Source organism: Oncorhynchus mykiss, chromosome 11 (assembly GCF_057628025.1).
Source record: "Oncorhynchus mykiss isolate SJ-2025 chromosome 11, ASM5762802v1, whole genome shotgun sequence".
NCBI lineage: Eukaryota > Metazoa > Chordata > Actinopteri > Salmoniformes > Salmonidae > Oncorhynchus > Oncorhynchus mykiss.
Genome location: NC_143032.1, coordinates 78441992 through 78455800, shown reverse-complemented (window position 1 = coordinate 78455800; position 13809 = coordinate 78441992). Strand labels below are relative to the sequence as shown.

The 13809-nt window shown below is 41.6% G+C and overlaps 1 protein-coding gene across 4 annotated transcripts in view; it reads right to left on the bottom strand.

Annotated features, from left to right (window-relative positions):
• Window positions 1-1619: 1619 nt before the first annotated feature.
• The window catches only part of LOC110536406 (tight junction protein 2), a 194578-nt gene continuing 182388 nt past the window's right edge, over window positions 1620-13809 (bottom strand). For 3 of the 4 annotated variants that reach the window (XM_036936386.2, XM_036936388.2, XM_036936387.2), the window contains exons 18-23: window positions 13313-13413; window positions 7922-8146; window positions 7185-7295; window positions 5979-6368; window positions 5785-5870; window positions 1620-5535 (exon numbers count right to left, since the gene is read on the bottom strand). In XM_036936386.2, the coding sequence (XP_036792281.2) occupies window positions 5364-5535; window positions 5785-5870; window positions 5979-6368; window positions 7185-7295; window positions 7922-8146; window positions 13313-13413 (1085 nt within the window). In that variant the 3' untranslated portion in view covers window positions 1620-5363. Of the gene's footprint in view, window positions 5536-5752; window positions 5871-5978; window positions 6369-7184; window positions 7296-7921; window positions 8147-13312; window positions 13414-13809 lie in introns of all 4 variants that reach the window. The other variant, XM_090191180.1, reaches the window with a different exon arrangement.

The window sequence follows — 13809 nt, the reverse complement described above, 5'->3', positions numbered from 1 at the left end:
CAGAAAGGGGGATACCTAGTCAGTTATACAACAGAAAGGGAAAGGGGGATACCTAGTCAGTTATACAACAGAAAGGGGGATACCTAGTCAGTTATACAACAGAAAGGGAAAGGGGGATACCTAGTCAGTTGTACAACAGAAAGGGGGATACCTAGTCAGTTGTACAACAGAAAGGGGGATACCTAGTCAGTTGTACAACAGAAAGGGGGATACCTAGTCAGTTATACAACAGAAAGGGGGATACCTAGTCAGTTGTACAACAGAAAGGGGGATACCTAGTCAGTTATACAACAGAAAGGGGGATACCTAGTCAGTTATACAACAGAAAGGGAAAGGGGGATACCTAGTCAGTTATACAACAGAAAGGGGGATACCTAGTCAGTTATACAACAGAAAGGGAAAGGGGGATACCTAGTCAGTTGTACAACAGAAAGGGGGATACCTAGTCAGTTATACAACAGAAAGGGGGATACCTAGTCAGTTGTACAACAGAAAGGGGGATACCTAGTCAGTTATACAACAGAAAGGGAAAGGGGGATACCTAGTCAGTTATACAACAGAAAGGGGGATACCTAGTCAGTTATACAACAGAAAGGGAAAGGGGGATACCTAGTCAGTTATACAACAGAAAGGGGGATACCTAGTCAGTTATACAACAGAAAGGGAAAGGGGGATACCTAGTCAGTTATACAACAGAAAGGGGGATACCTAGTCAGTTATACAACAGAAAGGGAAAGGGGGATACCTAGTCAGTTGTACAACAGAAAGGTGGATACCTAGTTAGTTGTACAACTGAATGCCTTCAACTGAAATGTGTCTTCCGCATTTCACTGAACCCCTCTGAATCGGATACTGGCCCAACACTAACTACTAGGCTACCATCTAGGTTCTGTCCATATAATATATGTTTCATTATGAGCTAACAGGCTAAACTGATCCTGGATCAGTACTCTTATTCTGAGATGTTTTGTGAATACAGGCCCATGTAATCTTATTCATTATTAATTTAAAGGCAAAACTGATCATAGGTCAGTACTTAGTATACTCTGGTGGTCAGTGTTTCTACAATAGGCCTGTTTCCCATAAAGTAGGTTCTGTTAGCAGGAGTTTGCAGCTAGCCATGGCACAGGTCACAGGGCACAGGTCACAGGGCACAATGAGTAACTAAGTGTACAACAAAATAATCACCAACCTCACAACCAGTCAAATGCAAAGTGATTGTCTGGGAAGCTACAGTATTACACACAGATACCCTTATAACATGTCTGAGCCAGCCGAGTAGAGCTGTGTTGAAAAGGAAAATGTCAGAGTTAGTATAGGACGTTTTCAGGTCGGCACGACCTGTCACAGTGTTTTAAAAAGTCAAATATTCATTTTGTCTCAGACTTTGATGTGATGGCAGCTACATTCTAAAAACATTCATCAGACATCAGCTGGAACAAAAACATTGGAATTAAAATGAACCTTGAAAGGTATTCAAACTGGTTTATTCTTGTATTTGATAGGATGATGAATGGTGAAGTGGATGAGAAAACTTTTGATTCCACGCTTTAAAAGCCCTTCAATCAATAGAGCCTTCAAATGTTTAGTTTAAAAAAAATAAGACAGACATTCTCCACTTTGTCAGTGAAAGACTGTTAATTTTATTTTGTGTTGTAAGGTGAAACGCCACGACAGACTCTCTTTCTCGCTCTCTCTCTCTCTTTCTCTCTCTCTCTTTCTCTCTCTCTCTCCATTGGTGGATGTATAGTGTGAACTGAGATACAATCAAGCATGTAATAACAAGTAGAAACCTCTGGACAGTGGAGCTGAGACCATAAAGGACAGAACAGACTCCAACACAGAAATGACTGACACATATCAACCAATCACACTCCTCCTCCCTGAACCACCCTGATCTGGGGTGCTATTCAATCAAAACCGTGCTTCATGTTCTTTCGGGTAAGACAAATAGCACCTTACTCTTGTGAAAGACACAGTGGACATTATGTCAATGTCCAAACATGCTTGAGGAATGTTATCGTCATCTTAACCAGGAAACCCGGAAAGCGGTTTTGATTGAATGTCGACCACATCATGGCCATATCTCTGGGAGACATACAGGGCAGGACTGGTCACAGAGGGTGTCGTTGTGGAGGAAGGGACAGAGGGACGGAGGTACAGCCAGTACATTAGGGACAGAATTAAGGTTTTGGTGTCTCTTGTGCCCTGTTTTCCATAAAAGCTTGAGAGCAGCTGAGTAGTGGGGTTCAGGGGACAAGGACAGGGACATGGGCTGGGACTGGGGCACACCGACGTCCCCAAACCTCATGTTAATCAGAAAGTAAAAGGCACTTCAAAAAATCGTAAAACAAATTCCAGTGTATTATATGTTATATCGCTCTCTCTAAATATATATATATATCTTACGATTGCGCTCTCTCTCTCTAAATATATATATATATATATATATATATATATATATATATATATATATATATATATATATATATATATATATATATATATATATACACACACACACATATATATATATATATATATACACACATACACATACACATACATATATATATATATATATATATATATATATATATATATATATATATATATATATATATATATATAGAACGAGAGAGAGAAATAATATATACTGTATGTATACACAGACGCATGATGATATAGGAAGGAATGCCAAGACAGGAGTATAAACACTAGACATAACAATATACAGTAGGTGACCTTTTAAAATAGTTTAGAGGCAGCTGGTTATATTGGATAATAGTACAAAGAGAAAACAGTGAGGAGGAGAAAAAGCCACAGCTTGGAACACTTGTTAAGGTTTAAGGTTCTGGCAGAGTGAGGAGAGGTACTCGTGGCAAGAGGTTGGAGTTCGTCTCTGCGGTACAAACTGAAGGAGTTGCATAGGCAAGAAATAACATGGCTCCTGATTAAACATGTCACAACCCTAATAACAGTACAGAACAGTGTAACAAAATAACAGTCTGAAAACAACTCAATCAAACAAGCAAATAGAAAGAAATAGGAATAATAATAATAATAATAATAATAATAATAATAATAATAATAATAAAAACTGTGAGGACAGATCCATTTACTAAGTTGAAGCAAAAAAGCGTTTTTAAGAAAAACTTAAAAGCGGGACGGCTTCCAAGTCAGCAGCGGATTGGTGCAGGGTCAGAGGGGCGGAGCCCCAGTGGAATGGTAAGTGTGTTTGTGTGTGCACGCTGAGCTGAGCTAGATCGATCAGAGCAGGGCTCAGCAGTGTGTGTGTGTGTCTGTCTCTGTCAACCAGCCCGGTGTGTTAGAACTATAGGGTGGTAAGAGGTGGTTGGGGGTCCAGGAAAGGAGGGGCACTACAGTTTAGTGTACTAGGATTTGTATAGGGAAGTGTGGTAGGGTGGTAGGATGCATAATAGTGCTACACTTTGGACTCCCGAGAGGCGTAGTGGTCTAAGGCACTGCATCGCAGTGCTAGAGGCGTAACTACAGCCCTGGGTTCGATCCCGGGCTGTATCACAACTGGCCGTGATCAGGAGTCCCATAGGGCGGCGCACAATTGGCCCAGCGTCGTCCGGGTTAGGGGAGAGTTTGGTCGTGGCGGCTCTAGCGACTCCTTGTGGCGGGCCGGTGGGCCTGCAGGCTGACCTCGGTCGTCAGGTGAACTGTGTTTCCACACATTGGTGCGGCTGGCTTCCGGGTTAAGCAAGAAGGTGTTAAGAAGTGCGGTTTGGCTGGTCATGTTTCAGAGGACGGATGACTCGACCTTCGCCTCCCGAGCCCGTTGGGTAGTTGCAGTGATGACACAAGACCAAAATTGGGGAGAAAAAGGGGGTAAAATATTTCTGGTTGGTGGTGTAGTCTACAGTTCAGTGTCCTGGTATTTCTGGTTGGTGGTGTAGTCTAAGTTCAGTGTCCTGGTATTTCTGGTTGTAGGGGTGTATTCTACAGTTCAGTGTCCTGGTATTTCTGGTTGTAGGGGTGTAGTCTACAGTTCAGTGTCCTGGTATTTCTGGTTGTAGGGGTGTAGTCTACAGTTCAGTGTCCTGGTATTTCTGGTTGTAGGGGTGTAGTCTACAGTTCAGTGTCCTGGTATTTCTGGTTGATGGTGTAGTCTACAATTCAGTGTCCTGGTATTTCTGGTTGATGGTGTAGTCTACAGTTCAGTGTCCTGGTATTTCTGGTAGGTGGTTTAGTCTAGAGTTCAGTGTCCTGGTATTTCTGGTTGATGATGTAGTCTCCAGTTCAGTGTCCTGGTATTTCTGGTTGATGGTGTAGTCTACAGTTCAGTGTCCTGGTATTTCTGGTTGATGGTGTAGTCTACAGTTCAGTGTCCTGGTATTTCTGGTTGATGGTGTAGTCTACAGTTCAGTGTCCTGGTATTTCTGGTAGGTGGTTTAGTCTAGAGTTCAGTGTCCTGGTATTTCTGGTTGATGATGTAGTCTCCAGTTCAGTGTCCTGGTATTTCTGGTTGTAGTCTACAGTTCAGTGTCCTGGTATTTCTGGTTGATGGTGTAGTCTACAGTTCAGTGTCCTGGTATTTCTGGTTGATGGTGTAGTCTACAGTTCAGTGTCCTGGTATTTCTGGTAGGTGGTTTAGTCTAGAGTTCAGTGTCCTGGTATTTCTGGTTGATGATGTAGTCTCCAGTTCAGTGTCCTGGTATTTCTGGTTGTAGTCTACAGTTCAGTGTCCTGGTATTTCTGGTTGATGGTGTAGTCTACAGTTCAGTGTCCTGGTATTTCTGGTAGGTGGTTTAGTCCAGAGTTCAGTGTCCTGGTATTTCTGGTTGATGATGTAGTCTCCAGTACAGTGTCCTGGTATTTCTGGTTGTAGTCTACAGTTCAGTGTCCTGGTATTTCTGGTTGATGGTGTAGTCTACAGTTCAGTGTCCTGATAATTCTGGTTGGTGGTGTAGTCTACCGTTCAGTGTCCTGGTATTTCTGGTTGTAGGGGTGTAGTCTACAGTTCAGTGTCCTGGTATTTCTGGTTGTAGGGGTGTAGTCTACAGTTCAGTGTCCTGGTATTTCTGGTTGTAGGGATGTAGTCTACAGTTCAGTGTCCTGGTATTTCTGGTTGTAGGGTTGTAGTCTACAGTTCAGTGTCCTGGTATTTCTGGCTGTAGGGGTGTAGTCTACAGTTCAGTGTCCTGGTATTTCTGGTTGTAGGGGTGTAGTCTACAGTTCAGTGTCCTGGTATTTCTGGTTGTAGGGGTGTAGTCTACAGTTCAGTGTCCTGGTATTTCTGGTTGTAGGGGTGTAGTCTACAGTTCAGTGTCCTGGTATTTCTGGTTGTAGGGGTGTAGTCTACAGTTCAGTGTCCTGGTATTTCTGGTTGTAGTCTACAGTTCAGTGTCCTGGTATTTCTGGTTGTTGACCTGGTAGTAGCCTCTCTTGGTGTGTTCAGCCAGTTGGCGTCGGTACTCTTCATCCTCATCGCTGAGGTAGAACCCACGACTTTCAGAGTACGGTAGCTTGGAGGGAGGGGTCTGGGGCTCAGGATGCGAGCTGGAACTGAACAGACAGACAGACAGACAGACAGACAGACAGACAGACAGACAGACAGACAGACAGACAGACAGACAGACAGACAGACGACAGGTTAATATACAGCTGAGGGTGTATATACTTCCAAACACACTCACAATAGAATTCAGTAAAAAGCCACACATGTAGATGAATATAGAGTAACACCGGCAGGTAGACAGCAGTAGCCCATCACAACACTCACAGGCTAAAAACACTCCCATGTTGTGCTCCTACCCTATAGGCTGAGGCCGGCTGTGGTCCAGTTTCTGGGTCTTCAGGGGGACAGCATAGATATCTGGGTGCTTCTGAGCTATCTCCAACTGGTGGGAGGAGACAGAGCGATATGAAATATGATGCTGTGATGGCAACACATAGACTAGCAGACACACCCACCCACCAACCCCCTCACCCCGTCCCCTCTCCCTCACCCTGGCGTTCTGTGCCTCCTGCAGCTCCAGCATCCTCTGAGCGCGTGCAAAGTGGTCCATCTTCTCGAAGGCCTTGACCTTCCCCAGGAACGACCTGAGGCTGGGGTCCTCAGGGTTCTCCTCTGATTCCTCCGGGCTCATAGGGGCCACTGTGACTGGGGCTGTGCTGCTGGTGGTGTCCTGGATATTATAGGAGGGTTTGACGGTGACGGGGGGCTGCAGTGCCAGGGGCTTGGCCTTGCCGAAGGAGTTGAGGGAGCGAGGGAGAGGAGGGGGGTCGTTGCTGGCAGGGCTGGAGGAGTGGGAGTCGTAGCCGCGGCTGGGGGGGGGGTCGTACGCCCCTACTACCCCCCTGGGAGGGACTACCTCATCCCTGAACAACAGCTTCACCTTGAGGGGAAAGGAAGGGAGAGGTGGAGAGAGGGGAGGGGGACCAGCATAGAATTAGAATGAATCAAATCATTTTGATTTGATTCAATTAAATCATTCTATTTCTATGGGGACCAGACAGGGTTAGTCACATACGCACAACTCAAACCTTTGTGTAGGTGAATACTAGATTTCTGACTAGAAACATTTAAATGTTCCCTCCTTTAGTGTTCCACCCTCACTACGTCACTGTTCATTTAAAACAGGAAAAAAAGCCTCATTGTCTAGTCTCCGAGCAATGGTGAATACCACATTTTGACAAAGAGGACACCGACTAAACCACGGACATTCTATTTCTCTACTACATGCTCTAGAGTTCAGAACACAGGTAGAGTAATCTATAAGATCTGCTCAATGGACTGTGATGTTTCAGCCTCTGAGGTCATAGTTCTATCACCACAGGGAGTTCTGGGAGTCACTTCGTGCTAAATTAGGTACCAGCGTTGATGCTACCGTTGGAGGAATCTGAGCCACGCGGGCGTGATTTCTCCAGATCAGATCATTCTTCAGAGGGAAGGGGAGTCTGCTCCTTCTCGTTGAGTTCAAGAGCTAAGTGGGGTGTCAGTAAATTGCCAAAAATGGAACAAGTAGAATCTAAGAGCACTGGGGCTAAACTAGCCTGACTGACCAATGACATGGAACATGAGTGGAGAGAGGCATGAAATATGTAATGATATGTTCCACAAATAATTTATGCCAGGGTTCAGCACAGAGTCAAGCATGTGTGTGTGTGTACTGTGTGTGTGTGTGTCTACTGTGTGTGTGCGTGTGTCTCACCTTGGGGGGGTCAGGTACAAACACGTGCGTTGGGCTGGCGCTGCTGAGCACCTCCCTGCTGCCCACCCTCCTGATGCCACCACGGATATCTGGACTGCACCTGCGCAGTATCTGACCACACACACACACACACACACACACACACACACACACACACACACACACACACACACACACACACACACACACACACACACACACACACACACACACACACACACACACACAAATAATTGAAGATTCTTGCACAGCCATACAAAATCGTACCGTTAATAACCCTTGTGAAATGTTAAAGTAAATTCTGCCAGTGTTTCCAGTTTGTTTCTAACTACTAAAGTGCTGTACTAGAGAGAAACTGGCCACAGGCCTTTGGGTCCACTATTATCATAGTGCTGACTAGCCTCTATTTAATACACAAATGTTTTTCTAAATTAAATTGGACACATTGAGTTCCTGAAACAACCCAAATAAATGCTAACCAGATGGTATTGATTCTGGTCACGAAGGCATAGACTGGACCCGAGACAGATTTCATAGGTGTAATGACGTGTTTCACCTGTAGAGGGCAGGAGAGATTCTTACAGTTCTCAATAGACTAGCGGCTGTGAGGTTAGGACATCACAGTCTTCTCTGAAGTGGTTTGCATCTGAGTGTGTGTGTGTGTGTGTGTGTGTGTGTGTGTGTGTGTGTGTGTGTGTGTGTGTGTGTGTGTGTGTGTGTGTGTGTGTGTCTCTAACCTCCTCTGCCAGTACGGGCTCAGAGGAGCGGCTGATAGCCGACACCGGCAGTTGATCGGCCGGTTCATTGTCCAGCTCGTTATCCGTATAAGCCCCGCCCTCGTCCGCCGTGTCATCGTAGTCACTGGCCAGTCGGCTGTCCATGCTCAGGTAGTCGGCCGACATGGCTGACAGGTAGGACATGCGGTCGTCATGGAGATCAAGGTCCGTCCCCGTGCCGTCCAGCTAAAAGAGACACATGATGGATCTTGGTGTACAGACAGGAAGCAGAAACACAAAGAAAACACAAAGAAAGAAAGAAGAAGCGAGCTGTAGAGCACCAGAAGGATTCACAGAGAGTATGCTCACAACACAGGACAACACAGGAAATATAGAGGGAACAACTTATGACTTATCTGACAGGGGATAGAAAAGGAAGTTATCACTATTTTAAAGGGGATAGAAAAGGAAGTTATCACTATCTTAAAGGGGATATACAAGGAAGTTATCACTATCTTAAAGGGGAAAGAAAAGGAAGTTATCACTATCTTAAAGGGGATAGAAAAGGCTGAGGTATAGTAGTAGTATCAAATGAAAGGGTTAAGATGGACAAGTACACACATGTTCACAGAAATCGTAGAGCATTGAAGTATACAGTAAGACTATTCTACTGAACATGATTGATCATGTGAATGACGGGGATTAGAATAGAGGATCAAAATAGTACACGTGATGTATAGAAGAGGAAAGGAGTAGAGTAGAGTATAGTAGACTACAGAGTATAGTTCAGTAGAGTCTAGTAGACTACAGAGTGTAGTTCAGTAGAGTATAGTAGACTACCGAGTATAGTTCAGTAGAGTATAGTAGACTACAGAGTATAGTTCAGTAGAGTATAGTAGACTACAGAGTATAGTTCAGTAGAGTCTAGTAGACTACCGAGTGTAGTTCAGTAGAGTATAGTAGACTACAGAGTATAGTTCAGTAGAGTATAGTAGACTACAGAGTATAGTTCAGTAGAGTCTAGTAGACTACCGAGTATAGTTCAGTAGAGTATAGTAGACTACAGAGTATAGTTCAGTAGAGTATAGTAGACTACAGAGTATAGTTCAGTCGAGTGTAGTAGACTACAGAGTATAGTTCGGTAGAGTCTAGTAGACTACAGAGTATAGTTCGGTAGAGCATAGTAGACTACAGAGTATAGTTCGGTAGAGTATAGTAGACTACAGAGTATAGTTCAGTACAGTATAGCAGACTACAGAGTATAGTTCGGTAGAGTATAGTAGACTACAGAGTATAGTTCGCTAGAGTATAGTAGACTACAGAGTATAGTTCAGTAGAGTATAGCAGACTACAGAGTATAGTTCGGTAGAGTATAGTAGACTACAGAGTATAGTTCAGTAGAGTATAGCAGACTACAGAGTATAGTTCGGTAGAGTATAGTAGACTACAGAGTATAGTTCAGTAGAGTATAGTAGACTACAGCGTATAGTTCAGTAGAGTATAGTAGACTACAGAGTATAGTTCAGTAGAGTATAGTAGACTACAGCGTATAGTTCAGTAGAGCATAGTAGACTACAGAGTATAGTTCAGTAGAGTATAGTAGACTACAGAGTATAGTTCAGTAGAGTATAGTAGACTACAGAGTATAGTTCAGTAGAGTATAGCAGACTACAGAGTATGGTTCGGTAGAGTATAGTAGACTACAGTGTATAGTTCAGTAGAGTATAGTAGACTACATAGTATAGTTCAGTGGAGTATAGTAGACTACAGCGTATAGTTCAGTAGAGTATAGTAGACTACAGAGTATAGTTCAGTAGAGTATAGTAGACTACAGAGTATAGTTCAGTAGAGTATAGTAGACTATAGTGTATAGTTCAGTAGTGTATAATTCAGTAGAGTATAATAGACCACAGAGTGTAGTTATGTAGAGTATAGTAGACTACAGAGTATAGTTCGGTAGAGTATAGTAGACTACAGAGTATAGTTCAGTAGAGTATAGTAGACTACAGAGTATAGTTCAGTAGAGTCTAGTAGACTACAGTGTATAGTTCAGTAGAGTATAGTAGACTACAGAGTATAGTTCAGTAGAGTATAGTAGACTATAGTGTATAGTTCAGTAGTGTATAATTCAGTAGAGTATAGTAGACTACAGAGTGTAGTTCAGTAGAGTATAGTAGACTACAGAGTATAGTTCAGTAGAGTATAGTAGACTACATAGTAGAGTTCAGTCGAGTATAGTAGACTACAGAGTATAGTTCAGTGGAGTATAGTAGACTACAGAGTATAGTTCGGTAGAGTATAGTAGACTACAGAGTATAGTTCAGTAGAGTATAGTAGACCACAGTGTATAATTCAGTAGAGTATAGTACACTATAGTGTATAGTTTAGTATAGTATATCATATAGTATAGTAGATCAGAGTGTATAGTATAGTATAGTAGAATACAGTGTATAGTTTAGTATAGTATAGTGTATAGTTTAGCATTTTATAGTGGGCTATAGTGTATAGTTTAGTATAGTATATCATATAGTATAGTAGATCAGAGTGTATAGTATAGTATAGTAGACTACAGTGTATAGTTTAGTATAGCATAGTGTATAGTTTAGCATTTTATAGTGGAATATAGTGTATAGTTTAGTATAGTATAGTAGACTACAGCGTATAGTTCAGTAGAGTATAGTAGACTACAGAGTATAGTTCAGTAGAGTATAGTAGACTACAGTGTATAGTTTAGTATAGCATAGTGTATAGTTTAGCATTTTATAGTGGAATATAGTGTATAGTTTAGTATAGTATAGTAGACTATAGTGTATAGTTCAGTAGAGTATAGTAGACTACAGAGTATAGTTCTGTAGAGTATAGTAGACTACAGAGTGTAGTTCAGTAGAGTATAGTAGACTACAGAGTATAGTTCAGTAGAGTATAGTAGACTACACAGTATAGTTCAGTAGAGTATAGTAGCCTACAGCATATAGTTCAGTAGAGTATAGTAGACCGCAGTGTATAATTCAGTAGAGTATAGTACACTATAGTGTATAGTTTAGTATAGTATATCATATAGTATAGTAGATCAGAGTGTATAGTATAGTGTAGTAGACTACAGTGTATAGTATAGTATAGTGTATAGTTTAGCATTTTATAGTGGACTATAGTGTATAGTTTAGTATAGTATAGTAGACTATAGTGTATAGTTTAGCATAGTATAGTAGAATATAGTGTATAGTTTAGTATAGTAAACTATAGTGTATGGTTTAGTATAGTATATCATATAGTATAGTAGACCAGAGTGTATAGTATAGTAGACTAGAGTGTATAGTATAGTATAGTAGACTACAGTGTATAGTTTAGTATAGTATAGTAGACTATAGTGTATAGTTCAGTAGAGTATAGTAGAATATAGTGTATAGTTTAGTATAGTAAACTATAGTGAATGGTTTAGTATAGTATATCATATAGTATAGTAGACCAGAGTGTATAGTATAGTATAGTAGACTAGAGTGTATAGTATAGAATAGTAGACTACAGTGTATAGTTTAGTATAGTAAACTATGGCGTATAGTTTAGTATAGTATAGTTTAGCATTTATAGTAGACTATAGTGTATAGTTCAATAGAGTATAGTAGACTACAGAGTATAGTTCGGTAGAGTATAGTATACTACAGAGTATAGGTCAGTAGAGTATAGTAGACTACAGAGTATAGTTCAGTAGAGTATAGTAGACTACAGTGTATAATTCAGTAGAGTATAGTAGACTATAGTGTATAGTTTAGTATAGTATAGTGTATAGTTTAGCATTTTATAGTGGACTATAGTGTATAGTTTAGTATAGTATAGTAGACTATAGTGTATAGTTTATAGTAGTATAGTAGAATACAGTGTATAGTTTAGTATAGTATAGTAAACTATGGCGTATAGTTTAGTATAGTATAGTGTATAGTTTAGCATTTATAGTGGACTATAGTGTATAGTTTAGTATAGTATAGTAGACTATAGTGTTTAGAGTATAGTAAACTGTATCAGAGGTTGTGGTATAGCTAATCCCCAGAGTCATACTGTATCAGAGGTTGTGGTATAGCTAATCCCCAGAGTCATACTGTATCAGAGGTTGTGGTATAGCTAATCCCCAGTCATACTGTATCAGAGGTTGTGGTATAGCTAATCCCCAGAGTCATATATTAAGAAATCAATGACTCTGGCTAAACCTAAATCAGACTTGCCTGTGCTAATGTTTTTCACAGACGAAGTAAAATGCCACAATGACACTGTGCTCGTGATGTGCGCCCCTCAAATGATACTTATGTAACAACAGCCTGAGAACACTGGACTTGAAAAATCCCACACAGATGGAACCATGTGACATTCCATGTGTTATCTGACTGCCACAGGTGCTCCCTGTCAAAATACCATGACCATTCCAGAGGACACACCGGTTGGGAACCACTGCAGTATGGTTTAGTGCAGTATGGTATAGTTCAGTATAGTACAGTATAGTTCAGTATAGTGCCACATAGTATAGTTCAGTATAGTACAGTACAGTATAGTATAGGTCACTATAGTACAGTACAGTATAGTTCAGTATAGTACAGCATAGTTCAGTATAGTACAGCACTGTATAGTTCAGTTCAGTGCAGTATAGTTCAGTTTAGTGCAGTATAGTTCAGTATAGTATAGTTCAGTATAGTACAGTACAGTATAGTTCAGTATAGTACAGTATAGTTCAGTATAGTATAGTTTGGTATAGCACAGTACAGTATAGTTCAGTATAGTACAGTATAGTTCAGTTTAGTGCAGTATAGTATAGTTCAGTATAGTACAGTATAGTTCAGCGTAGTACAGTATAGTATAGTCAGTATAGTACAGTATATTATAGTTCAGTATAGTTTAGTATAGCACAATATAGTATAGCACAGTATAGTGTAGTTCAGTATAGTATAGTTCAGTATAGTTCAGTATTGTACAATATAGTATAGTACAGTATAGCATAGTTCAGTATAGTACAGTATAGTTCAGTATAGCACAGCATAGCATAGTATATTACAGTATAGTATAGCACATTATAGCTCAGTATAGTATAGTTCAGTATAGTTCAGTATAGTATAGTTCAGTATAGTGTAGTTCAGTATAGTTCAGTATAGTACAGTATAGCATAGTTCAGTATAGTATAGTACAGTCTAGTACAGGGGTGGAAAACTCCAGTCCTCTGGGGCCTGATTGGCATCACACTTTTTCTCCATCCCTAGAAAACACAGCTGATTAATCAAATGTGATTCTAAACTGAAGATCATGATTATGATTATTGGAGTCAGGTGTGTTAGCTGGGGCAACACTGTGACACCAATCAGGCCCTGGAGGACTGTAATTTCACACCCCTGGTATAGTATGTAGTTATGGGTCCATGGTGAGTGTGTTTACCTTCCCCTCAGACACCCAGACAGCCTGAGTCTGCTGCTCTCTGATAGAGTCCTTGACACTGCCGTACCACGCATCGTTGACCGAGTTCAACTCAATAGTAGCTGTAGGGAGGGGGGGGGGGGGGGGGGGGTCAGAGGAGAGGGCGTGGGAAGGAGAGAGGGGGAGAGGCGGTGGGAAGGAGAGAGGAGAAGAGGAGGAGGGATGAAGGGAGAGAGGGGGGAAGACAGATTGAGCAATAGAAACCAGGGAGATAGAGGAAGAGGAGAGAGATATAAAGAGAGTGGGGGCGAGAAAGGGAGGGGGGAGAGAGAGGATAGAGGGAGAAAGAGAGATAATAGCAGGATGGATGAGAAGAGAACATGGAGAGGTTGAGGGGAGAGGGGGAGAGGAGGAGAAAGAGAGGGGGAGAAGGAGAGAGGGAGAGGAGGAGAAGGAGAGGGGAAGAGGAGGAGAAGGAGAGGGGGAGGGGGAGAGGGAGAGGGGGAGAAGGAGAGAGG